This window comes from Bombina bombina, chromosome 4 (assembly GCF_027579735.1).
Source record: "Bombina bombina isolate aBomBom1 chromosome 4, aBomBom1.pri, whole genome shotgun sequence".
Lineage (NCBI taxonomy): Eukaryota > Metazoa > Chordata > Amphibia > Anura > Bombinatoridae > Bombina > Bombina bombina.
This window is the reverse complement of record NC_069502.1, coordinates 937,612,960-937,638,913: the sequence shown is the minus strand read 5'-3', so window position 1 is coordinate 937,638,913 and position 25,954 is coordinate 937,612,960. Positions and strand designations below refer to the sequence as shown.

Here is a 25,954-nt window from a genome sequence, read left to right as displayed (position 1 = left end):
ACTTAAAATACTACCCCATTCTACAATACAAGTAACCCCCCCACACACCAAAAAAAAAGACTATTTAAAAAAAACTACTCTAAATATTTCCCTGAAAGGGGCATTTGGTGAGCTGAGGAAATTTTGAGGTAAAACATCTTCCTTTCTTACATTGAGATGTTCAGTTGTGGGGCAGCACAAGAGAAATATTGAATGCATGAGTAAAAAAACTTTGTGAGAGAAGAGATAAATTGATATTGGAATAAGAAGACCAGAAGAAATGTATTTGGAAATGAGGGTAAAAATGAAGTAGGGCAAAATTGTTGAGATTTGTAATAGTAAGCATAACTAATTTAAAGTGACAGTATAGTCAAAATTAAACATTTATTATTCAGATAGAGAATGTCTTTTTAAACAACTTTGCAATTTACTTCTATTATCAAATTCTCTTTGCTTTCTTGGTACCTTATATTGAAGAGTAAAGCTAGGTAGGCTGATAGGAGCTCAGGAGCGTGCACATGTCTTTAGAATTCTATGGCTGTCATATGGCTCAAGACATGTGCGCACTCCTGAGCTGACCTGAGGAACAAAGGAGGCCAAGAGAAATAAGCAAAACTGATAGAAGTAAATTGGAAAGTTCTTTTAAAGTTCATGCTCTATCCAATTGATTTGTTTCATTTTGACATTACTGTATCTTTAACTGAAATAGAAATAACAAAACCTTTTTTACAATGTTGAATACTTTATTTTAAAAAGACACTGAACTAAAAAACAGAATTTATGTTTACCTGATAAATTACTTTCTCCAACGGTGTGTCCGGTCCACGGCGTCATCCTTACTTGTGGGGATATTCTCTTCCCCAACAGGAAATGGCAAAGAGCCCAGCAAAGCTGGTCACATGATCCCTCCTAGGCTCCGCCTTCCCCAGTCATTCAACCGACGTAAAGGAGGAATATTTGCATAGGAGAAATCATATGATACCGTGGTGACTGTAGTTAAAGAAAATAAATTATCAGACCTGATTAAAAAACCAGGGCGGGCCGTGGACCGGACACACCGTTGGAGAAAACATAATTTATGCTTACCTGATAAATTCCTTTCTTCTGTTGTGTGATCAGTCCACGGGTCATCATTACTTCTGGGATATAACTCCTCCCCAACAGGAAATGCAAGAGGATTCACCCAGCAGAGCTGCATATAGCTCCTCCCCTCTACGTCAGTCCCAGTCATTCGACCAAGAATCAACGAGAAAGGAGTAACCAAGGGTGAAGTGGTGACTGGAGTATAATTTAAAAGATATTTACCTGCCTTAAAACAGGGCGGGCCGTGGACTGATCACACAACAGAAGAAAGGAATTTATCAGGTAAGCATAAATTATGTTTTCTTCTGTTATGTGTGATCAGTCCACGGGTCATCATTACTTCTGGGATACCAATACCAAAGCAAAAGTACACGGATGACGGGAGGGATAGGCAGGCTCATTATACAGAAGGAACCACTGCCTGAAGAACCTTTCTCCCAAAAATAGCCTCCGAAGAAGCAAAAGTGTCAAATTTGTAAAATTTGGAAAAAGTATGAAGCGAAGACCAAGTTGCAGCCTTGCAAATCTGTTCAACAGAGGCCTCATTCTTAAAGGCCCAAGTGGAAGCCACAGCTCTAGTGGAATGAGCTGTAATTCTTTCAGGAGGCTGCTGTCCAGCAGTCTCATAGGCTAAACGTATTATGCTACGAAGCCAAAAAGAGAGAGAGGTAGCAGAAGCTTTTTGACCTCTCCTCTGTCCAGAATAAACGACAAACAGGGAAGAAGTTTGGCGAAAATCTTTAGTTGCCTGCAAGTAGAACTTGAGGGCACGAACTACATCCAGATTGTGTAGAAGACGTTCCTTCTTTGAAGAAGGATTTGGGCACAAGGATGGAACAACAATCTCTTGATTGATGTTCCTGTTAGTGACTACCTTAGGTAAGAACCCAGGTTTAGTACGCAGAACTACCTTGTCTGAGTGAAAAATCAGATAAGGAGAATCACAATGTAAGGCTGATAACTCAGAGACTCTTCGAGCCGAGGAAATAGCCATTAAAAACAGAACTTTCCAAGATAACAATTTTATATCAATGGAATGAAGGGGTTCAAACGGAACACCCTGTAAAACGTTAAGAACTAAGTTTAAACTCCATGGCGGAGCAACAGCTTTAAACACAGGCTTGATCCTAGCTAAAGCCTGACAAAAGGCCTGGACGTCTGGATTTTCTGACAGACGCCTGTGTAACAAGATGGACAGAGCTGAAATCTGTCCCTTTAATGAACTAGCTGATAAACCCTTTTCTAAACCTTCTTGTAGAAAAGACAATATCCTAGCGATCCTAACCTTACTCCAGGAGTAACCTTTGGATTCGCACCAGTATAGGTATTTACGCCATATTTTATGGTAAATCCTTCTGGTAACAGGCTTCCTAGCCTGTATCAGGGTATCAATAACCGACTCAGAAAAACCACGTTTTGATAAAATCAAGCGTTCAATTTCCAAGCAGTCAGCTTCAGAGAAGTTAGATTTTGATGTTTGAATGGACCCTGTATCAGAAGGTCCTGTCTTAGAGGTAGAGACCAAGGCGGACAGGATGACATGTCCACTAGATCTGCATACCAAGTCCTGCGTGGCCATGCAGGCGCTATTAGAATCACTGATGCTCTCTCCTGTTTGATTTTGGCAATCAATCGAGGAAGCAGCGGGAAGGGTGGAAACACATAAGCCATCCCGAAGTTCCAAGGTGCTGTCAAAGCATCTATCAGAACCGCTCCCGGATCCCTGGATCTGGACCCGTAGCGAGGAAGTTTGGCGTTCTGGCGAGACGCCATGAGATCTATCTCTGGTTTGCCCCAACGTCGAAGTATTTGGGCAAAGACCTCCGGATGAAGTTCCCACTCCCCCGGATGAAAAGTCTGGCGACTCAAGAAATCCGCCTCCCAGTTCTCCACTCCCGGGATGTGGATTGCTGACAGGTGGCAAGAGTGAGACTCTGCCCAGCGAATTATCCTTGATACTTCCATCATTGCTAGGGAGCTTCTTGTCCCTCCCTGATGGTTGATGTAAGCTACAGTCGTGATGTTGTCCGACTGAAACCTGATGAACCCCCGAGTTGTTAATTGGGGCCAAGCCAGAAGGGCATTGAGAACTGCTCTCAATTCCAGAATGTTTATTGGAAGGAGACTCTCCTCCTGATTCCATAGTCCCTGAGCCTTCAGAGAATTCCAGACAGCGCCCCAACCTAGTAGGCTGGCGTCTGTTGTTACAATTGTCCAGTCTGGCCTGCTGAATGGCATCCCCCTGGACAGGTGTGGCCGATAAAGCCACCATAGAAGAGAATTTCTGGTCTCTTGATTCAGATTCAGAGTAGGGGACAAATCTGAGTAATCCCCATTCCACTGACTTAGCATGCACAATTGCAGCGGTCTGAGGTGTAGGCGTGCAAAAGGTACTATGTCCATTGCCGCTACCATTAAGCCGATCACCTCCATGCATTGAGCTACTGACGGGTGTTGAATGGAATGAAGGACACGGCATGCATTTTGAAGCTTTGTTAACCTGTCTTCTGTCAGGTAAATCTTCATTTCTACAGAATCTATAAGAGTCCCCAAGAATGGAACTCTTGTGAGAGGAAAAAGAGAACTCTTCTTTTCGTTCACTTTCCATCCATGCGACCTTAGAAATGCCAGAACTAGCTCTGTATGAGACTTGGCAGTTTGAAAGCTTGAAGCTTGTATTAGAATGTCGTCTAGGTACGGAGCTACCGAAATCCCTCGCGGTCTTAGTACCGCCAGAAGGGCACCCAGAACCTTTGTGAAGATTCTTGGAGCCGTAGCCAATCCGAATGGAAGAGCTACAAACTGGTAGTGCCTGTCTAAGAAGGCAAACCTTAGATACCGGTGATGATCTTTGTGGATCGGTATGTGAAGGTAAGCATCTTTTAAATCCACTGTGGTCATGTACTGACCCTTTTGGATCATGGGTAAGATTGTCCGAATAGTTTCCATTTTGAACGATGGAACTCTTAGGAATTTGTTTAGAATCTTTAAATCTAAGATTGGCCTGAAAGTTCCCTCTTTTTTGGGGACCACAAACAGGTTTGAGTAGAACCCTTGTCCTTGTTCCGACCGCGGAACCGGATGGATCACACCCATTAATAACAGATCTTGTACACAGCGTAGAAACGCTTCTTTCTTTATCTGGTTTGTTGACAACCTTGACAGATGAAATCTCCCTCTTGGGGGAGATAATTTGAAGTCTAGAAGGTATCCCTGAGATATGATCTCTAGTGCCCAGGGATCCTGAACATCTCTTGCCCAGGCCTGGGCGAAGAGAGAAAGTCTGCCCCCCACTAGATCCGGTCCCGGATCGGGGGCTTTCAGTTCATGCTGTCTTTGGGGCAGCAGCAGGTTTCCTGGCCTGCTTGCTCTTGTTCCAGGACTGGTTAGGCTTCCAGCCTTGCCTGTAACGAGCAACAGCTCCTTCCTGTTTTGGTGCAGTGGAGGTTGATGCTGCTCCTGTTTTGAAATTCCGAAAGGGACGAAAATTAGACTGTCTAGCCTTAGCTTTGGCTTTGTCTTGAGGTAGGGCGTGGCCCTTACCTCCTGTAATGTCAGCGATAATTTCTTTCAAACCGGGCCCAAATAAAGACTGCCCCTTGAAAGGTATATTAAGTAATTTGGACTTAGAAGTAACATCAGCTGACCAGGATTTTAGCCACAGCGCCCTACGTGCCTGTATGGCGAATCCTGAGTTCTTAGCCGTAAGCTTGGTTAAATGTACTACGGCCTCCGAAATGAATGAATTAGCTAGTTTAAGGACTCTAAGCCTGTCCGTAATGTCGTCTAGCGTAGATGAACTAAGGTTCTCTTCCAGAGACTCAATCCAAAATGCTGCCGCAGCCGTAATCGGCGCGATACATGCAAGGGGTTGCAATATAAAACCTTGTTGAACAAACATTTTCTTAAGGTAACCCTCTAATTTTTTATCCATTGGATCTGAAAAAGCACAGCTATCCTCCACCGGGATAGTGGTACGCTTAGCTAAAGTAGAAACTGCTCCCTCCACCTTAGGGACCGTTTGCCATAAGTCCCGAGTGGTGGCGTCTATTGGAAACATCTTTCTAAATATTGGAGGGGGTGAGAACGGCACACCGGGTCTATCCCACTCCTTAGTAACAATTTCAGTTAGTCTCTTAGGTATAGGAAAAACGTCAGTACTCGCCGATACCGCAAAGTATTTATCCAACCTACACAGTTTCTCTGGTATTGCAACGGTGTTACAATCATTGAGAGCTGCTAAGACCTCCCCTAGTAATACACGGAGGTTCTCCAATTTAAATTTAAAATTTGAAATATCTGAATCCAATCTGTTTGGATCAGAACCGTCACCCACAGAATGAAGCTCTCCGTCCTCATGCTCTGCAAGCTGTGACGCAGTATCAGACATGGCCCTAGTATTGTCAGCGCACTCTGTTCTCACCCCAGAGTGATCACGCTTGCCTCTTAGTTCTGGTAATTTAGACAAAACTTCACTCATAACAGTAGCCATATCTTGTAATGTTATCTGTAATGGCCGCCCAGATGTACTAGGCGCCATAATATCACGCACCTCCCGGGCGGGAGATGCAGGTACTGCCGCGTGAGGCGAGTTAGTCGGCATAACTCTCCCCTCGCTGTTTGGTGAAATTTGTTCACATTGTACAGATTGACTTTTATTTAAAGTAGCATCAATACAGTTAGTACATAAATTTCTATTGGGCTCCACCTTGGCATTGGAACAAATGACACAGATATCTTCCTCTGAGTCAGACATGTTTAACACACTAGCAATAAACTTGCAACTTGGTTATAATCTTTTTTAGCAAAAACGTACTGTGCCTCAAAGAGGTACTAAACGATTAAATGACAGTTGAAATAATGAACTGAAAAACAGTTATAGCATCAAACTTTAAAACAACACAACTTTTAGCAAAGGTTTGTTCCCATTAGTAAAATCACAATAATTAAATTTGACATAAAAATTACAGAGCAACGTTTTTATTCACAGTCAATATAAAATTCTCACAGCTCTGCTGAGAGAATCTACCTCCCTCCAAAGAAGTTTGAAGACCCCTGAGATCTGTCAGAGATGAACCGGATCATGCAGGAAATATAAGAGTAACTGACTGGAATTTTTTGATGCGTAGCAAAGAGCGCCAAAAACGGCCCCTCCCCCTCACACACAGCAGTGAAGAGAAACGAAACTGTCACAATTAAAAGCAAACAACTGCCAAGTGGAAAATAATGCCCAAATATTTATTCACTCAGTACCTCAGCAATGTAAACGATTCTACATTCCAGCAAAAACGTTTAACATGATAAATACTTATTAAAAGGATTAGTGACTTTTAACAGAGTAGTTCCGGTGAAATACCATCCCCAGAATACTGAAGTGTATACATACATGTCATTATAACGGTATGGCAGGATTTTCTCATCAATTCCATTCAGAAAATAAAAACTGCTACATACCTCAATGCAGATTCATCTGCCCGCTGTCCCCTGATCTGAAGCTTTTACCTCCCTCAGATGGCCGAGAACAGCAATATGATCTTAACTACTCCGGTTAAAATCATAGTAAAAAACTCTGGCAGATTCTTCCTCAAACTCTGCCAGAGAAGTAATAACACGCTCCGGTGCTATTGTAAAATAACAAACTTTTGATTGAAGTCATAAAAACTAAGTATAATCACCATAGTCCTCTTACACATCCTATCTAGTCGTTGGGTGCAAGAGAATGACTGGGACTGACGTAGAGGGGAGGAGCTATATGCAGCTCTGCTGGGTGAATCCTCTTGCATTTCCTGTTGGGGAGGAGTTATATCCCAGAAGTAATGATGACCCGTGGACTGATCACACATAACAGAAGAAAGTAATTTATCAGGTAAACATAAATTCTGTTTTCTCCAACATAGGTGTGTCCGGTCCACGGCGTCATCCTTACTTGTGGGAACCAATACCAAAGCTTTAGGACACGGATGATGGGAGGGAGCAAATCAGGTCACCTAGATGGAAGGCACCACGGCTTGCAAAACCTTTCTCCCAAAAATAGCCTCAGAAGAAGCAAAAGTATCAAATTTGTAAAATTTAGTAAAAGTGTGCAGTGAAGACCAAGTCGCTGCCTTACATATCTGATCAACAGAAGCCTCGTTCTTGAAGGCCCATGTGGAAGCCACGGCCCTAGTGGAATGAGCTGTGATTCTTTCAGGAGGCTGCCGTCCGGCAGTCTCATAAGCCAATCTGATGATGCTTTTAAGCCAAAAAGAGAGAGAGGTAGAAGTTGCTTTTTGACCTCTCCTTTTACCAGAATAAACAACAAACAAGGAAGATGTTTGTCTGAAATCCTTTGTAGCATCTAAATAGAATTTTAGAGCACGAACTACATCCAAATTGTGCAACAAACGTTCCTTCTTTGAAACTGGATTCGGACACAAAGAAGGCACGACTATCTCCTGGTTAATGTTTTTGTTAGAAACAACTTTCGGAAGAAAACCAGGTTTAGTACGCAAAACCACCTTATCTGCATGGAACACCAGATAAGGAGGAGAACACTGCAGAGCAGATAACTCTGAAACTCTTCTAGCAGAAGAAATTGCAACCAAAAACAAAACTTTCCAAGATAATAACTTAATATCTACGGAATGTAAGGGTTCAAACGGAACCCCCTGAAGAACTGAAAGAACTAAATTGAGACTCCAAGGAGGAGTCAAAGGTTTGTAAACAGGCTTGATTCTAACCAGAGCCTGAACAAAAGCTTGAACATCTGGCACAGCCGCCAGCTTTTTGTGAAGTAAAACAGATAAAGCAGAAATCTGTCCCTTCAAAGAACTTGCAGATAATCCTTTCTCCAAACCTTCTTGAAGAAAGAATAGAATCTTAGGAATTTTTATCTTGTTCCATGGGAATCCTTTAGATTCACACCAACAGATATATTTTTTCCATATTTTATGGTAGATTTTTCTAGTTACAGGCTTTCTGGCCTGAACAAGAGTATCAATGACAGAATCTGAGAACCCTCGCTTTGATAAAATCAAGCGTTCAATCTCCAAGCAGTCAGTTGGAGTGAGGCCAGACTCGGATGTTCGAACGGACCTTGAACAAGAAGGTCCTGTCTCAAAGGTAGCTTCCATGGTGGAGCCGATGACATATTCACCAGGTCTGCATACCAAGTCCTGCGTGGCCACGCAGGAGCTATCAAGATCACCGATGCCCTCTCCTGATTGATCCTGGCTACCAGCCTGGGGATGAGAGGAAACGGTGGGAATACATAAGCTAGGTTGAAGGTCCAAGGTGCTACTAGTGCATCTACTAGAGTCGCCTTGGGATCCCTGGATCTGGACCCGTAGCAAGGAACCTTGAAGTTCTGACGAGAGGCCATCAGATCCATGTCTGGAATGCCCCACAATTGAGTAATTTGGGCAAAGATTTCCGGATGGAGTTCCCACTCCCCCGGATGAAATGTCTGACGACTCAGAAAATCCGCTTCCCAATTTTCCACTCCTGGGATGTGGATTGCAGACAAGTGGCAGGAGTGAGTCTCCGCCCATTGAATGATTTTGGTCACTTCTTCCATCGCCAGGGAACTCCTTGTTCCCCCCTGATGGTTGATATACGCAACAGTCGTCATGTTGTCTGATTGAAACCGTATGAATTTGGCCTTTGCCAGCTGAGGCCAAGCCTTGAGAGCATTGAATATCGCTTTCAGTTCCAGAATATTTATCGGGAGAAGAGATTCTTCCCGAGACCAAAGACCCTGAGCTTTCAGGAGATCCCAGACCGCGCCCCAGCCCACCAGACTGGCGTCGGTCGTGACAATGACCCACTCTGGTCTGCGGAAGCTCATCCCCTGTGACAGGTTGTCCAGGGTCAGCCACCAACGGAGTGAATCTCTGGTCCTCTGATCTACTTGTATCGTCGGAGACAAGTCTGTATAATCCCCATTCCACTGTCTGAGCATGCACAGTTGTAATGGTCTCAGATGAATTCGCGCAAAAGGAACTATGTCCATTGCCGCGACCATCAAACCTATTACTTCCATGCACTGCGCTATGGAAGGAAGAGGAACAGAATGAAGTACTTGACAAGAGCTTAGAAGTTTTGATTTTCTGGCCTCTGTCAGAAAAATCCTCATTTCTAAGGAGTCTATTATTGTTCCCAAGAAGGGAACTCTTGTTGACGGAGATAGAGAACTTTTTTCTACGTTCACTTTCCACCAGTGAGATCTGAGAAAGGCCAGGACAATGTCCGTATGAGCCTTTGCTTGTGGTAGGGACGACGCTTGAATCAGTATGTCGTCCAAATAAGGTACTACTGCAATGCCCCTTGGTCGTAGCACCGCTAGAAGGGACCCTAGTACCTTTGTGAAAATTCTTGGAGCAGTGGCTAATCCGAATGGAAGTGCCACAAACTGGTAATGCTTGTCCAGAAAGGCGAACCTTAGGAACCGATGATGTTCCTTGTGGATAGGAATATGTAGATACGCATCCTTTAAATCCACCGTGGTCATGAATTGACCTTCCTGGATGGAAGGAAGAATTGTCCGAATGGTTTCCATTTTGAACGATGGAACCTTGAGAAACTTGTTTAGGATCTTGAGATCTAAGATTGGTCTGAATGTTCCCTCTTTTTTGGGAACTATGAACAGATTGGAGTAGAATCCCATCCCTTGTTCTCCTAATGGAACAGGATGAATCACTCCCATTTTTAACAGGTCTTCTACACAATGTAAGAATGCCTGTCTTTTTATGTGGTCTGAAGACAATTGAGACCTGTGGAACCTCCCCCTTGGGGGAAGCTCCTTGAATTCCAGAAGATAACCTTGGGAGACTATTTCTAGCGCCCAAGGATCCAGAACATCTCTTGCCCAAGCCTGAGCGAAGAGAGAAAGTCTGCCCCCCACCAGATCCGGTCCCGGATCGGGGGCCAACATCTCATGCTGTCTTGGTAGCAGTGGCAGGTTTCTTGGCCTGCTTACCTTTGTTCCAGCCTTGCATTTGCCTCCAGGCTGGCTTGGTTTGAGAAGTATTACCCTCTTGCTTAGAGGATGTAGCACTTGGGGCTGGTCCGTTTCTGCGAAAGGGACGAAAATTTGGTTTATTTTTAGCCTTGAAAGACCTATCCTGAGGAAGGGCGTGGCCCTTACCCCCAGTGATATCAGAAATAATCTCTTTCAAGTCAGGGCCAAACAGCGTTTTCCCCTTGAAAGGTATGTTAAGCAATTTGTTCTTGGAAGACGCATCCGCTGACCAAGATTTTAGCCAAAGCGCTCTGCGCGCCACAATAGCAAACCCTGAATTTTTCGCCGCTAATCTAGCCAATTGCAAAGTGGCGTCTAACGTAAAAGAGTTAGCCAATTTGAGAGCATGAATTCTGTCCATAATCTCCTCATAAGAAGAATCTTTATTGAGCGACTTTTCTAGTTCATCGAACCAGAAACACGCTGCTGTAGTGACAGGAACCATGCATGAAATTGGTTGTAGAAGGTAACCTTGCTGAACAAACATCTTTTTAAGCAAACCCTCTAATTTTTTATCCATAGGATCTTTGAAAGCACAACTATCTTCTATAGGGATAGTAGTGCGTTTGTTTAGAGTAGAAACCGCCCCCTCAACCTTGGGGACTGTCTGCCATAAGTCCTTTCTGGGGTCGACCATAGGAAACAATTTCTTAAATATAGGGGGAGGGACAAAAGGTATGCCGGGCCTTTCCCATTCTTTGTTTACAATGTCCGCCACCCGCTTGGGTATAGGAAAAGCTTCGGGGGGCCCCGGGACCTCTAGGAACTTGTCCATCTTACATAATTTCTCTGGAATGACCAAATTCTCACAATCATCCAGAGTAGATAACACCTCCTTAAGCAGAGCGCGGAGATGTTCCAATTTAAATTTGAATGTAATCACATCAGGTTCAGCTTGTTGAGAAATTTTCCCTGAATCTGAAATTTCTCCCTCAGACAAAACCTCCCTGGCCCCCTCAGACTGGTGTAGGGGCACTTCAGAACCAATATCATCAGCGTCCTCATGCTCTTCAGTATTTTCTAAAACAGAGCAGTCGCGCTTTCGCTGATAAGTGGGCATTTTGGCTAAAATGTTTTTGATAGAATTATCCATTACAGCCGTTAATTGTTGCATAGTAAGGAGTATTGGCGCACTAGATGTACTAGGGGCCTCCTGTGTGGGCAAGACTGGCGTAGACGAAGGAGGGGATGATGCAGTACCATGCTTACTCCCCTCACTTGAGGAATCATCTTGGGCATCATTTTCTCTAAATTTTGTGTCACATAAATCACATCTATTTAAATGAGAAGGAACCTTGGCTTCCCCACATACAGAACATAGTCTATCTGATAGTTCACACATGTTAAACAGGCATAAACTTGATAACAAAGTACAAAAAACGTTTTAAAATAAAACCGTTACTGTCACTTTAAATTTTAAACTGAACACACTTTATTACTGAAAATGTGAAAAAGTATGAAGGAATTGTTCAAAATTCACCAAAATTTCACCACAGTGTCTTAAAGCCTTAAAAGTATTGCACACCAAATTTGAAAGCTTTAACTCTTAAAATAACGGAACCGGAGCCGTTTTTATATTTAACCCCTATACAGTCCCTGGTATCTGCTTTGCTGAGACCCAACCAAGCCCAAAGGGGAATACGATACCAAATGACGCCTTCAGTAAGCTTTTTCTATGTATCTGAGCTCCTCACACATGCATCTGCATGTCTTGCTTCCCAAAAACAACTGCGCAATAGAGGCGCGAAAATGAGGCTCTGCCTATGATTAGAGAAGGCCCCCAGTGAAAAAGGTGTCCAATACAGTGCCTGCCGGTTATTTTACATAATTCCCAAGAATAAAATAACTCCTCAAAACTATGAAGTATTAAAAATGCTTATATATCAATCGTTTTAGCCCAGAAAAATGTCTACCAGTCTTTAAAGCCCTTGTGAAGCCCTTTATTCTTATTTAATAAAAATGGCTTACCGGATCCCATAGGGAAAATGACAGCTTCCAGCATTACCAAGTCTTGTTAGAAATGTGTCATACCTCAAGCAGCAAAAGTCTGCTCACTGTTTCCCCCAACTGAAGTTAATTCCTCTCAACAGTCCTGTGTGGAAACAGCCATCGATTTTAGTAACGGTTGCTAAAATCATTTTCCTCTTACAAACAGAAATCTTCATCTCTTTTCTGTTTCAGAGTAAATAGTACATACCAGCACTATTTTAAAATAACAAACTCTTGATTGAAGAATAAAAACTACATTTAAACACCAAAAAACTCTAAGCCATCTCCGTGGAGATGTTGCCTGTACAACGGCAAAGAGAATGACTGGGGAAGGCGGAGCCTAGGAGGGATCATGTGACCAGCTTTGCTGGGCTCTTTGCCATTTCCTGTTGGGGAAGAGAATATCCCCACAAGTAAGGATGACGCCGTGGACCGGACACACCTATGTTGGAGAAATGTATTTCTTCCTAAAATATTTACTTATGCACAAAAAACCCCCAACAACTTTAGACCATACTTTCAATAGACTGCACTTCCTCTAATTTAAACATCAAATGAATAATGTTGGCCCCAGACTTCGAACCCTACAACATACTTTATATATATATATATATATATATATATACATATATATATACATACACAGTGATAGACTGATCTAATTTCTGTACGTAAAGGGAGATAAGATAAACCCTATGCAACACTTTTCAAGGAGTATCTCACATAGTTGCAATACTTTCAAAGGATTGTCTTAAATGGTTTCATCATTTATATTGTACTCACACATTATACAATGCAGTGCTTACTTTCATATATATACCATGTACAAAATGACTTAACTGCCCTCAGACGAGACCCCCATGACATCACTGTACATGAAGACCACTACAGAGTAACTCCAGATGAAACCAGACATATTTGGTGCATAAATGCTCTGGTGACATAAATTACTGCCAAAAACGGACATTTTCAGAAACACAGATTGGGGAGAGTTTCCCATCTCTGGTCACTATGTAGCTGGACAGAACTAGAGGAAGGGGTGGTGGTTGAGGGTACCTTTATACAGGTAACTAAGGGAGTGGCCAGTTTTGTTCACACCCCTTGGGGGTGGGTTGTTCACCAGTAAGAACTGCAAGGTTTCAGGGAATTCATTGAAGTTATCATAAAATGCACATACCTCTTGTTTCTGGATTTATCCATGAAGTTGCACAATGAATCTTCAAAGGACAGCCATTAAATACTTTTGAAAAACAAGCACCCATCTGTTAAAGGGAAAAGATGAGCATTAAACGTTAAATAATAGGCTTTCATTTGAAAGATTTGGTTTAAGAAACTCGAATCACAGTTCCAATACTCAGGTTCTAAAGCATGTTCAACAAAGCATATTAGATTTGTCAACAGGAGAAATCTCCTAAAATAACTGTAAATGAGTGAATGTCAACGGAATAGAGGTGTCTTTATAACATACTGGTATTAGCAAAAAATGCTTCTAGGAATAACTATCACTGACAAGTGGAGCATATTTAGATATACTCCATGCACCAGCATTTAAACAGTGTGTCTGGTCAGAGAGTCATGGTGATTTGTATTGTGTCAGTAAAGACTACATTTATATGATATAATGTTTGTGTACATGGGCTATCTAAATATGCTCCATATGATCATGCACAATAACTAGAACAGTGATTGATTTTACAAGTAGAAAAATAAACAGCACAATACATGTTCCTCCCTGCACACCCTACAGCATGTGTAACTCATAAGTGTCCGGAAAAACATGGCAGAAGTGGCAACCCTATTTACAATAGAGAAACATTTTAAACTAAAATACTTCTAAGAAACATTTTTAACAAAAGTTATATCATACTAACAAATCAACAAGCTACATGGAAATCCTACATATTCTATTATGCATTTACAAGAATGTTTTAAACCACACAAATATATATGCTGTATGAAAAAAGTGATATAACAACTGTATAGTTACTTAAAGGGACAGTGTACACCAATTTTCATATAACTGCATGTAATAGACACTACTATAAAGAAGAAAATGCACAGATACTGATCTACAAATCCAGTATAAAACCTTTTAAAAACAAACTTAGAAGCTCCCAGTTTAACACTGTTGACGAGGTTAGGCTGGGACACCCAGTGAAAGGGTCTGGGAAAGCTCCCAGTTTAGCACTGTTTGATGAGGTTAGGCTGGGACACTCAGTGAAAGGGTCTGGGAAAGCTCCCAGTTTAGCACTGTTGATGAGGTTAGGCTGGGACACCCAGTGAAAGGGTCTGGGAAAGCTCCCAGTTTAGCACTGTTTGATGAGGTTAGGCTGGGACACTCAGTGAAAGGGTCTGGGAAAGCAGAAAGAGCAGATACCCCCTCTATAGAGCAGCAGGAGTCAGTGGACCTGGATCTGCATCTTATATTTTGGGGCTTAGTTAGGAGTCTGAAAATCAGCACAATATTATTAAAAAATAAGCAAAACTATACATTGTTACAAAAGCACTCCCGGATGGATCATCTGCAAAACATTTATGCAAAGAAAAATTTAGTGTACAATGTCCCTTTAAAGCAGTACACTGCCCTTTCTCCAGTCTCATAACTGGGCCTTAGTAACTGAGCCTGCAGTAAACACAGAGCAGTAGGCAACAAGCTATTTTTCTTTGGTTCATATAGATAAAGGAAGATAAAACAGTTTGCTTCATTGTTGTAATACTTAGGTAGGTAGTGTGCATGTGTCTGGAGAACTACATGGCAGCAGTGTTTGCCATATAATGGTCTAGATACACGAACACTTCTGGGCCTGCCTACCTGCTTTTTGACAAAAAAAACCTCAGAGAACAAAACTGATAATAAATAATAACATAATTTATGCTTACCTGATAAATTCCTTTCTTCTGTTGTGTGATCAGTCCACGGGTCATCATTACTTCTGGGATATAACTCCTCCCCAACAGGAAATGCAAGAGGATTCACCCAGCAGAGCTGATATAGCTCCTCCCCTCTACGTCAGTCCCAGTCATTCGACCAAGAATCAACGAGAAAGGAGTAACCAAGGGTGAAGTGGTGACTGGAGTATAATTTAAAAGATATTTACCTGCCTTAAAGACAGGGCGGGCCGTGGACTGATCACACAACAGAAGAAAGGAATTTATCAGGTAAGCATAAATTATGTTTTCTTCTGTTATGTGTGATCAGTCCACGGGTCATCATTACTTCTGGGATACCAATACCAAAGCAAAATTACACGGATGACGGGAGGGATAGGCAGGCTCATTATACAGAAGGAACCACTGCCTGAAGAACCTTTCTCCCAAAAATAGCCTCCGAAGAAGCAAAAGTGTCAAATTTGTAAAATTTGGAAAAAGTATGAAGCGAAGACCAAGTTGCAGCCTTGCAAATCTGTTCAACAGAGGCCTCATTCTTAAAGGCCCAAGTGGAAGCCACAGCTCTAGTGGAGTGAGCTGTAATTCTTTCAGGAGGCTGCTGTCCAGCAGTCTCATAGGCTAAACGTATTATGCTACGAAGCCAAAACGAGAGAGAGGTAGCAGAAGCTTTTTGACCTCTCCTCTGTCCAGAATAAACGACAAACAGGGAAGAAGTTTGGCGAAAATCTTTAGTTGCCTGCAAGTAGAACTTGAGGGCACGAACTACATCCAGATTGTGTAGAAGACGTTCCTTCTTTGAAGAAGGATTTGGACACAAGGATGGAACAACAATCTCTTGATTGATATTCCTGTTAGTGACTACCTTAGGTAAGAACCCAGGTTTAGTACGCAGAACTACCTTGTCTGAGTGAAAAATCAGATAAGGAGAATCACAATGTAATGCTGATAACTCAGAGACTCTTCGAGCCGAGGAAATAGCCATTAAAAATAGAACTTTCCAAGATAACAATTTTATATCAATGGAATGAAGGGGTTCAAACGGAACACCTTGTAAAACGTTAAGAACTAAGTTTAAACTCCATGGCGGAGCAACGGCTTTAAACACAGGCTTGATCCTAGCTAAAGCCTGACAAAAGGCCTGGACGTCTGGATTTTCTGACAGACGCCTGTGTAACAAGATGGACAGAGCTGAAATCTGTCCCTTTAATGAACTAGCTGATAAACCCTTTTCTAAACCTTCTTGTAGAAAAGACAATATCCTAGGGATCCTAACCTTACTCCAAGAGTAACGTTTGGATTCGCACCAGTATAGGTATTTGCGCCATATTTTATGGTAAATCTTTCTGGTAACAGGCTTCCTAGCCTGAAACAGGGTATCAATAACCGACTCAGAAAAACCACGCTTTGATAAAATCAAGCGTTCAATTTCCAAGCAGTCAGTTTCAGAGAAGTTAAATTTTGATGTTTGAATGGACCCTGTATCAGAAGGTCCTGTCTTAGAGGTAGAGACCAAGGTGGACAGGATGACATGTCCACTAGATCTGCATACCAAGTCCTGCGTGGCCATGCAGGCGCTATTAGAATCACTGATGCTCTCTCCTGTTTGATTTTCGCAATCAATCGAGGAAGCAGCGGGAAGGGTGGAAACACATAAGCCATCCCGAAGTTCCAAGGTGCTGTCAAAGCATCTATCAGAACCGCTCCCGGATCCCTGGATCTGGACCCGTAGTGAGGAAGTTTGGCGTTCTGGCGAGACGCCATGAGATCTATCTCTGGTTTGCCCCAACGTCGAAGTATTTGGGCAAAGATCTCCGGATGAAGTTCCCACTCTCCCGGATGAAAAGTCTGGCGACTCAAGAAATCCGCCTCCCAGTTCTCCACTCCCGGGATGTGGATTGCTGACAGGTGGCAAGAGTGAGACTCTGCCCAGCGAATTATCTTTGATACTTCCATCATTGCTAGGGAGCTTCTTGTCCCTCCCTGATGGTTGATGTAAGCTACAGTCGTGATATTGTCCGACTGAAACCTGATGAACCCCTGAGTTGTTAATTGGGGCCAAGCCAGAAGGGCATTGAGAACTGCCCTCAATTCCAGAATGTTTATTGGAAGGAGACTCTCCTCCTGATTCCATAATCCCTGAGCCTTCAGAGAATTCCAGACAGCGCCCCAACCTAGCAGGCTGGCGTCTGTTGTTACGATTGTCCAGTCTGGCCTGCTGAATGGCATCCCCCTGGACAGGTGTGGCCGATAAAGCCACCATAGAAGAGAATTTCTGGTCTCTTGATTTAGATTCAGAGTAGGGGACAAATCTGAGTAATCCCCATTCCACTGACTTAGCATGCACAATTGCAGCGGTCTGAGATGTAGGCGTGCAAAAGGTACTATGTCCATTGCCGCTACCATTAAGCCGATCACCTCCATGCATTGAGCTACTGACGGGTGTTGAATGGAATGAAGGACACGGCATGCATCTTGAAGCTTTGTTAACCTGTCTTCTGTCAGGTAAATCTTCATTTCTACAGAATCTATAAGAGTCCCCAAGAATGGAACTCTTGTGAGAGGAAAAAGAGAACTCTTCTTTTCGTTCACTTTCCAACCATGCGACCTTAGAAATGCCAGAACTAACTCTGTATGAGACTTGGCAGTTTGAAAGCTTGAAGCTTGTATTAGAATGTCGTCTAGGTACGGAGCTACCGAAATCCCTCGCGGTCTTAGTACCGCCAGAAGGGCACCCAGAACCTTTGTGAAGATTCTTGGGGCCGTAGCCAATCCGAATGGAAGAGCTACAAACTGGTAGTGCCTGTCTAGGAAGGCAAACCGTAGATACCGTTGATGATCTTTGTGAATCGGTATGTGAAGGTAAGCATCCTTTAAATCCACTGTGGTCATGTACTGACCCCTTTGGATCATAGGTAAGATTGTCCGAATAGTTTCCATTTTGAACGATGGAACTCTTAGGAATTTGTTTAGAATCTTTAAATCTAAGATTGGCCTGAAAGTTCCCTCTTTTTTGGGAACCACAAACAGGTTTGAGTAGAACCCTTGTCCTTGTTCCGACCGCGGAACCGGATGGATCACTCCCATTAATAACAGATCTTGTACACAGCGTAGAAACGCTTCTTTCTTTATCTGGTTTGTTGACAACCTTGACAGATGAAATCTCCCTCTTGGGGGAGATAATTTGAAGTCTAGAAGGTATCCCTGAGATATGATCTCTAGCGCCCAGGGATCCTGAACATCTCTTGCCCAGGCCTGGGCGAAGAGAGAAAGTCTGCCCCCCACTAGATCCGGTCCCGGATCGGGGGCTCTCGGTTCATGCTGTCTTTGGGGCAGCAGCAGGTTTCCTGGCCTGTTTGCCCTTATTCCAGGACTGGTTAGGTTTCCAGCCTTGCCTGTAACGAGCAACAGCTCCTTCCTGTTTTGGTGCAGTGGAGGTTGACGCTGCTCCTGTTTTGAAATTCCGAAAAGGACGAAAATTAGACTGTCTAGCCTTAGCTTTGGCTTTGTCTTGAGGTAGGGCGTGGCCCTTACCTCCTGTAATGTCAGCGATAATTTCTTTCAAACCGGGCCCAAATAAAGACTGCCCCTTGAAAGGTATATTAAGTAATTTGGACTTAGAAGTAACATCAGCTGACCAGGATTTTAGCCACAGTGCTCTACGTGCCTGTATGGCGAATCCTGAGTTCTTAGCCGTAAGTTTGGTTAAATGTACTACGGCCTCCGAAATGAATGAATTAGCTAGTTTAAGGACTCTAAGCCTGTCCATAATGTCGTCTAGCGTAGATGAACTAAGGTTCTCTTCCAGAGACTCAATCCAAAAAGCTGCCGCAGCCGTAATCGGCGCGATACATGCAAGGGGTTGCAATATAAAACCTTGTTGAACAAACATTTTCTTAAGGTAACCCTCTAATTTTTTATCCATTGGATCTGAAAAAGCACAGCTATCCTCCACCGGGATAGTGGTACGTTTAGCTAAAGTAGAAACTGCTCCCTCCACCTTAGGGACCGTTTGCCATAAGTCCCGAGTGGTGGCGTCTATTGGAAACATCTTTCTAAATATTGGAGGGGGTGAGAACGGCACACCGGGTCTATCCCACTCCTTAGTAACAATTTCAGTTAATCTCTTAGGTATAGGAAAAACGTCAGTACTCGCCGGTACCGCAAAGTATTTATCCAACCTACACAGTTTCTCTGGTATTGCAACGGTGTTACAATCATTGAGAGCTGCTAAGACCTCCCCTAGTAATACACGGAGGTTCTCCAATTTAAATTTAAAATTTGAAATATCTGAATCCAATCTGTTTGGATCAGAACCGTCACCCACAGAATGAAGCTCTCCGTCCTCATGCTCTGCAAGCTGTGACGCAGTATCAGACATGGCCCTAGTATTGTCAGCGCACTCTGTTCTCACCCCAGAGTGATCACGCTTGCCTCTTAGTTCTGGTAATTTAGACAAAACTTCAGTCATAACAGTAGCCATATCATGTAATGTTATCTGTAATGGCCGCCCAGATGTATTAGGCGCCAAAATCTCACGCACCTCCCGGGCGGGAGATGCAGGTACTGCCGCGTGAGGCGAGTTAGTCGGCATAACTCTCCCCTCGCAGTTTGGTGAAATTTGTTCACATTGTACAGATTGACTTTTATTTAAAGTAGCATCAATACAGTTAGTACATAAATTTCTATTGGGCTCCACCTTGGCATTGGAACAAATGACACAGATATCTTCCTCTGAGTCAGACATGTTTAACACACTAGCAATAACTTGCAACCTGGTTATAATCTTTTTTAGCAAAAACGTACTGTGCCTCAAAGAGGTACTTAAACGATTAAATGACAGTTGAGATAATGAACTGAAAAAACAGTTATAGCATCAACTTTAAAATAACACAACTTTTAGCAAAGGTTTGTTCCCATTAGTAAATAACAATAACTAAATTTGACATAAAAAATTATAGAGTAACGTTTTTATTCACAGTCAATATAAAATTCTCACAGCTCTGCTGAGAGAATGTACCTCCCTTCAAAGAAGTTTGAAGACCCCTGAGATCTGTCAGTGAACCGGATCATGCAGGAAATATAATAGTAGCTGACTGGAAATTTTTGATGCGTAGCAAAGAGCGCCAAAAACGGCCCCTCCCTCTCACACACAGCAGTGAGGAGAAACGAAACTGTCACAATTTAAAGCAGACAACTGCCAAGTGGAAAATAATGCCCAAACATTTATTCACTCAGTACCTCAGCAATGTAAACGATTCTACATTCCAGCAAAAACGTTTAACATGATAATATTTATTAAAAGGATTAGTGACCTTTAACAGAGTAGTTCCGGTGAAATACCATTCCCAGAATACTGAAGTGTATACATACATGTCATTATAACGGTATAGCAGGATTTTCTCATCAATTCCATTCAGAAAATAAAAACTGCTACATACCTCAATGCAGATTCATCTGCCCGCTGTCCCCTGATCTGAAGCTTTTACCTCCCTCAGATGGCCGAGAACAGCAATATGATCTTAACTACTCCGGTTAAAATCATAGTAAAAAACTCTGGTAGATTCTTCTTCAAACTCTGCCAGAGAAGTAATAACACGCTCCGGTGCTATTGTAAAATAACAAACTTTTGATTGAAGTCATAAAAACTAAGTATAATCACCATAGTCCTCTCACACATCCTATCTAGTCGTTGGGTGCAAGAGAATGACTGGGACTGACGTAGAGGGGAGGAGCTATATCAGCTCTGCTGGGTGAATCCTCTTGCATTTCCTGTTGGGGAGGAGTTATATCCCAGAAGTAATGATGACCCGTGGACTGATCACACATAACAGAAGAAAAATACATAGCAAAGTTGTTTCACTGTGCATGAATAAACCCTTTAAAGGGACAGTAAACACCTTGCAATTACAAGATATTTTTTGTGGTTCTATAGTATTACATATTAACTATGTTTAAAACAAATTAACATCCTTTTTCTGCAATTATTTTCCAATAGCCAAACTCCACCCACCATTTGCCTAATTTGTAGGAGCCAATCTGGGCTCTAGTCAGCAGACAACAAGGCTAGGCCTAGTTATAATAGTAGTATAGATTGTATTGTTTTGCAGTTGCTATCTGATAAAGCCAATTAAGGACATATATGTAGCAGAGTTAGCCTTGAGAAGTCAGCAGGGTGCATTTCAAGTTCTTGGAATTAGAAATGGCTCAATCTGTAGAGCTAAATTACATGAAAGGGGGAAAAATAAATAATGAACATATATTGCAAAGTTGTTTGATAACATAACTAAACATTTTATATACAAACCTCAAGGAGTTTAGTTTCCCTCTAAAGGTACACTACATTTTGCTTTTAATGTCCCTTTAATATCTGTTTAACTCTGATTAATACCATTTCATATTTTCACTGATCAGGGAATACTAATATACAGCTGTAAATAAATGTTGTGGTTTTGCTGTTTTAAAAGTAGTTAGTTGAATATGTCACTGATAGCCTGGCGCTGTGCAATTAGAGTCTCATTCATTTCCCCCAGCTTTTAAGCAGAGGCTCGGTTTAGGTTTGAGGCAGTCTTGCTTAGCATGGAAAACTGTGCTAAAAAGGATGCACAGATGCTGCTTTTATGCAAAAGATCCTTAATGGCATATATCACTGAGATGAGGCTTGCTATGAATGTTTAAAAACACACATTGCATACATTTGTCAAATCTAATTCCAGATTTCCCCTTCTATGCACTGTATATCTTTCGCTTCCCCTCATGCTCCTGTAATTGAGCAGTGCCAGGCAATCATTCTTCCTCATATCCAATTTTGCCTGCAGCATGGTTTCAGTAATCAACACGAAAACAACTTTCATCAGGGAAGGCTCTGGCAGGGAGTCGGCAACTGTAACTTTCTTCTTTGCGATGGCAGCAAGTCATATACTGATCCATTTACAATGTGAAGAAGATGAGCATTTTTTTTTTTATAATCACTATAAGAACTAATTTATATAACTAAATGATAGAACTTTTATAATTGTTACCATGTAAAATTGTTGAAAAGAAATGTAGAATAAATGTATCATTGAAGTGAATGTAAATTTGAATGAATAAGTGTCCGGTTTTTAATAGCACTATTAAAAAAGGGGGCACTTTCATTAAAATGTACATTGAAAAGATTTTTTTTTTTTTTTTTTTAAATAGTTACCTTTTTCTTTTGGAAAACCAGACAGGCGATCCTCCGCCGGCAGCTCCCTCTGTACTTGGCACCTCAATGACAAAACCGTCTTCCTCCAATCGTTGCGTGCACCCCAAGGCGTCCAGCTGGTGAAGCGATGCAACAATTGGAGGAAGCCGGATTCGTCATCGATATGCTAAGAACAGCAGGAGAAGTGGCCGGGGGATCGCCGGTCTGGTTTCCCTAAAGAAAAGGGTATTTTAAAAAAAACGTTTCAATGAATGAAAGTGCCCCTATTTTTAATAGTATTTTTAAAAATCGGGGCACTTATTCATTCAAATTTACATTCACTTTAAAGGGACATTAAACACTAAATAATTAATTGATAGAATGATGAATTCAGAGCAAATATTTGCCTGACAATAATATATATTCATTTATTTATTAAAAATTACATTAGTTTTTTTAAATAATGAAAAAATAAGGGTAACACTCTAATGTCCATAATGCACTCTGGGTCGCCATATTGTAACTTAGGTTTCTTTTTCTGCTAAGGCCAATTAGGGACAGTTATAAATTGCTTTCTAAAGTGCCCAACCAATAACTGTGTGGATTAAAGCTGTCTCTGCACTTCCACTTTTAAAAGGAATTTGGGAAGCCCACAATATTCAGAATTAAATTACAGGAAAAGGGAACAAAATAAATAATGAAAGTATATAGCAAAGTTGTTTTACTACATACAATTAAACATTTTGTATTAATATCACAAAGTGTTTAATGTCCCTTTAAAGGGAAATGTTCTAATGTGTTTTAGCATTTTATTATTACACAATTGCTTAAATGTAACTGTGTTTTCCACCCCTGCAAAGGATTTAAACAAATAGTTAAAATCAGTTGCAGAGCAACAATGCCCTAGTGGGAGCTAGCTGAACACATCTGGTGAGCCAATAAAAAACACCATTTGTGTGCAGCCACCAATCACCAACTATCTCTCAGAAGTGCATTGCTGCACCTGACCCTATCTAGGAATACTCTGCAATAAAGGATACCAAGAAAACTAACGACTAGATTACGAGTTTTGCGTTATGAGGGGTGCAGTGCTAACTTGCACGTTATGGTCACCGCTCACTTACCTACAGCGCTGGTATTACAGGTTTTCATAAACTCGGCGTTAAAAGACAAGAAGTGAGCGTAGAGCAAAATTGTGCTCCATACCGCACTCCAATACCAGTGCTGCTTAAGTCAGCGGTGAGCTGGTTGTACGTGCTCGTGCACGATTTCCCCATAGACATCAATGGGGAGAGCCGGCTGAGAAAAAGTCTAATACTGCAAAAAAGCAGCGTAAAGTTCCGTAACGCAGCCCCATTGATTCCTATGGGGAAACTAAATTTATGTTTACACCTAACACCCTAACATGAACCCCGAATCTAAACACCCCTAATCTTACACTTATTAACGCCTAATAAGCCGCCCCCGACACCTACATTATACTTATTAACCCCTAGTCTGTCACTCCGGACATCGTCGACACCTACATTATACTTATTAACCCCTAGTCTGTCATTCCGGACATCGCCGACACCTACATTATACTTATTAACCCCTAGTCTGTCATTCCGGACATCGCCGACACCTACATTATATTTATTAACCCCTAGTCTGTCACTCCGGACATCGCCGACACCTACATTATACTTATTAACCCCTAATCTGCTGCCCCAACATCGCCGACACCTACATTATATGTATTAACCCCTAATCTCCCGCCCCCAATGTCGCAGCAACCTACCTACACTTATTAACCCCTAATCTTCTGCCACTATAATAAACATATTAACCCCTAAACCGCCACACTCCCGCATCGCAAACACTAGTTAAATATTATTAACCCTTAATCTTCTGCCCCTAACATCGCCGCCACCTACCTACATTTATTAACCCCTAATCTGCCGCAACCAACGTCGCCGCCACTATACTAAATTTATTAACCCATAAGTCTAACCCTAACACCCCCTAACTTAAATATAATTAAAATAAATCTAAATAAAAATTAATATAATTAACTAAATAAATCCTATTTAAAACTAAATACTTACCTGTAAAATAAATCCTAAGCTAGCTACAATATAACTAATAGTTACATTGTAGCTAGCTAAGGGTTTATTTTTATTTTACAGGCAAGTTTGTATTTATTTTAACTAGGTAGAATAGTTACTAAACAGTTATTAACTATTTAATAACTACCTAGCTAAAATAAAGACAAATTTACCTGTAAAATAAAACCTAACCTGAGTTAAACTAACACCTAACCTTACACTACAATTAAATCAATTACTTAAATTAAATACAATTACCTAAATTACAAAAACAAACACTAAATTACATAAAATAAAAAACAAATTATCAGATATGTAAACTAATTACACCTAATCTAATAGCCCTATCAAAATAAAAAAGCTCCCCCAAAATAAAAAAAAAACCCTAGCCTAAACTAAACTACCAATAGCCCTTAAAAGGGCCTTCTGCGGGGCATTGCCCCAAAGAAATCAGCTCTTTTACCTGTAAAAAAAATACAACCAACCCCCCGAGAGTAAAACCCACCACCTACACAACCAACCCCCCAAATAAAATCCTAACTAAAAAAACCTAAGCTCCCCATTGCCCTGAAAAGGGCATTTGGATGGGCATTGCCCTTAAAAGGGCATTTAGCTCTATTGCTGCCCAAACCCTAACCTAAAAATAAAACCCATCCAATAAACCCTTAAAAAACCTAACACTAACCCCTGAAGATCCACTTAAAGTTTTAAAGAGCTGACATTCATCCTCAATGAAGCCAGAAGAAGTCCTCAGCGAAGCGGCAAGAAGTCCTCCGCGAAGCCGGGAGAAGTCTTCATCCAAGCCGGCAGAAGTGGTCCTCCAGACGGGCAGAAGTCTTCATCCAGACGGCATATTCTATCTTCATCCATCCGGCGCGGAGCGGCTCCATCTTCAAGATATCCGACACGGAACATCCTCTTCTTTCCGACGACTAACGACGAATGAAGGTTCCTTTAAATGACGTCATCCAAGATGGCGTCCCTTGAATTTTGATTGACTGATAGAATTCTATCAGCCAATCGGAATTAAAGGTGAAAAATTACTATTGGCTGATGCAATCAGCCAATAGGATTGAGTTTGCATTCTATTGGCTCATTGGAACAGCCAATAGAATGCAAGCTCAATCCTGTTGGCTGATTGGATCAGCCAATAGGATTGAAGCTCAATCCTATTGGTTGATTGCATCAGCCAATAGGAATTTTTCACCTTTAATTCCAATTGGCTAATAGAATTCTATCAGCCAATCGGAATTCAAGGGACACCATCTTGGATGACGTAATTTAAAGAAAACCTTCATTCGTCGTTAGTGGTCGGAAAGAAGAGGATGCTCCGCATCGGATGTCTTGAAGATGGAGCTGCTCCGCGCCGGATGGATGAAGATAGAAGATGCCGTCTGGATGAAATGGATTATGGAATTCTTAATGGTGCGCAAATTGTCCCTTGCACTATCACCTATCTGCTCCCAAAGACAGATATATAATGGAAAGATACAAGAAACAACATTTGCCTATATCAGTGACACATTCCCTGCTGCTGTTTAGCACAATCGAACCAATTCAGGATTTTACCTATGTGTTTATTGATATAAATGTGTTTTATCACTTATTTGCTTTATTGATTTTATATATTTGCCTATACCAGTGACACATACCCTGCTGCTGCTAGCGCACTCTCACCAATTTATATATTTCTTGTAGCCATCTGGATGAAGACTTCTGCCCGTCTGGAGGACCACTTCTGCCGGCTTGGATGAAGACTTCTCCCGG

At 41.8% G+C, this 25,954-nt stretch overlaps 1 protein-coding gene across 3 annotated transcripts in view; it reads right to left on the bottom strand.

Annotated features, from left to right (window-relative positions):
* Window positions 1-25,954, bottom strand: part of MAP4K3 (mitogen-activated protein kinase kinase kinase kinase 3) — a 788,683-nt gene that overhangs the window by 88,225 nt on the left and 674,504 nt on the right. For all 3 annotated transcript variants that reach the window (XM_053711916.1, XM_053711915.1, XM_053711914.1), the window contains one exon: window positions 13,227-13,311. In XM_053711916.1, the coding sequence (XP_053567891.1) occupies window positions 13,227-13,311 (85 nt within the window). The remainder of the gene's footprint in view (window positions 1-13,226; window positions 13,312-25,954) is intronic.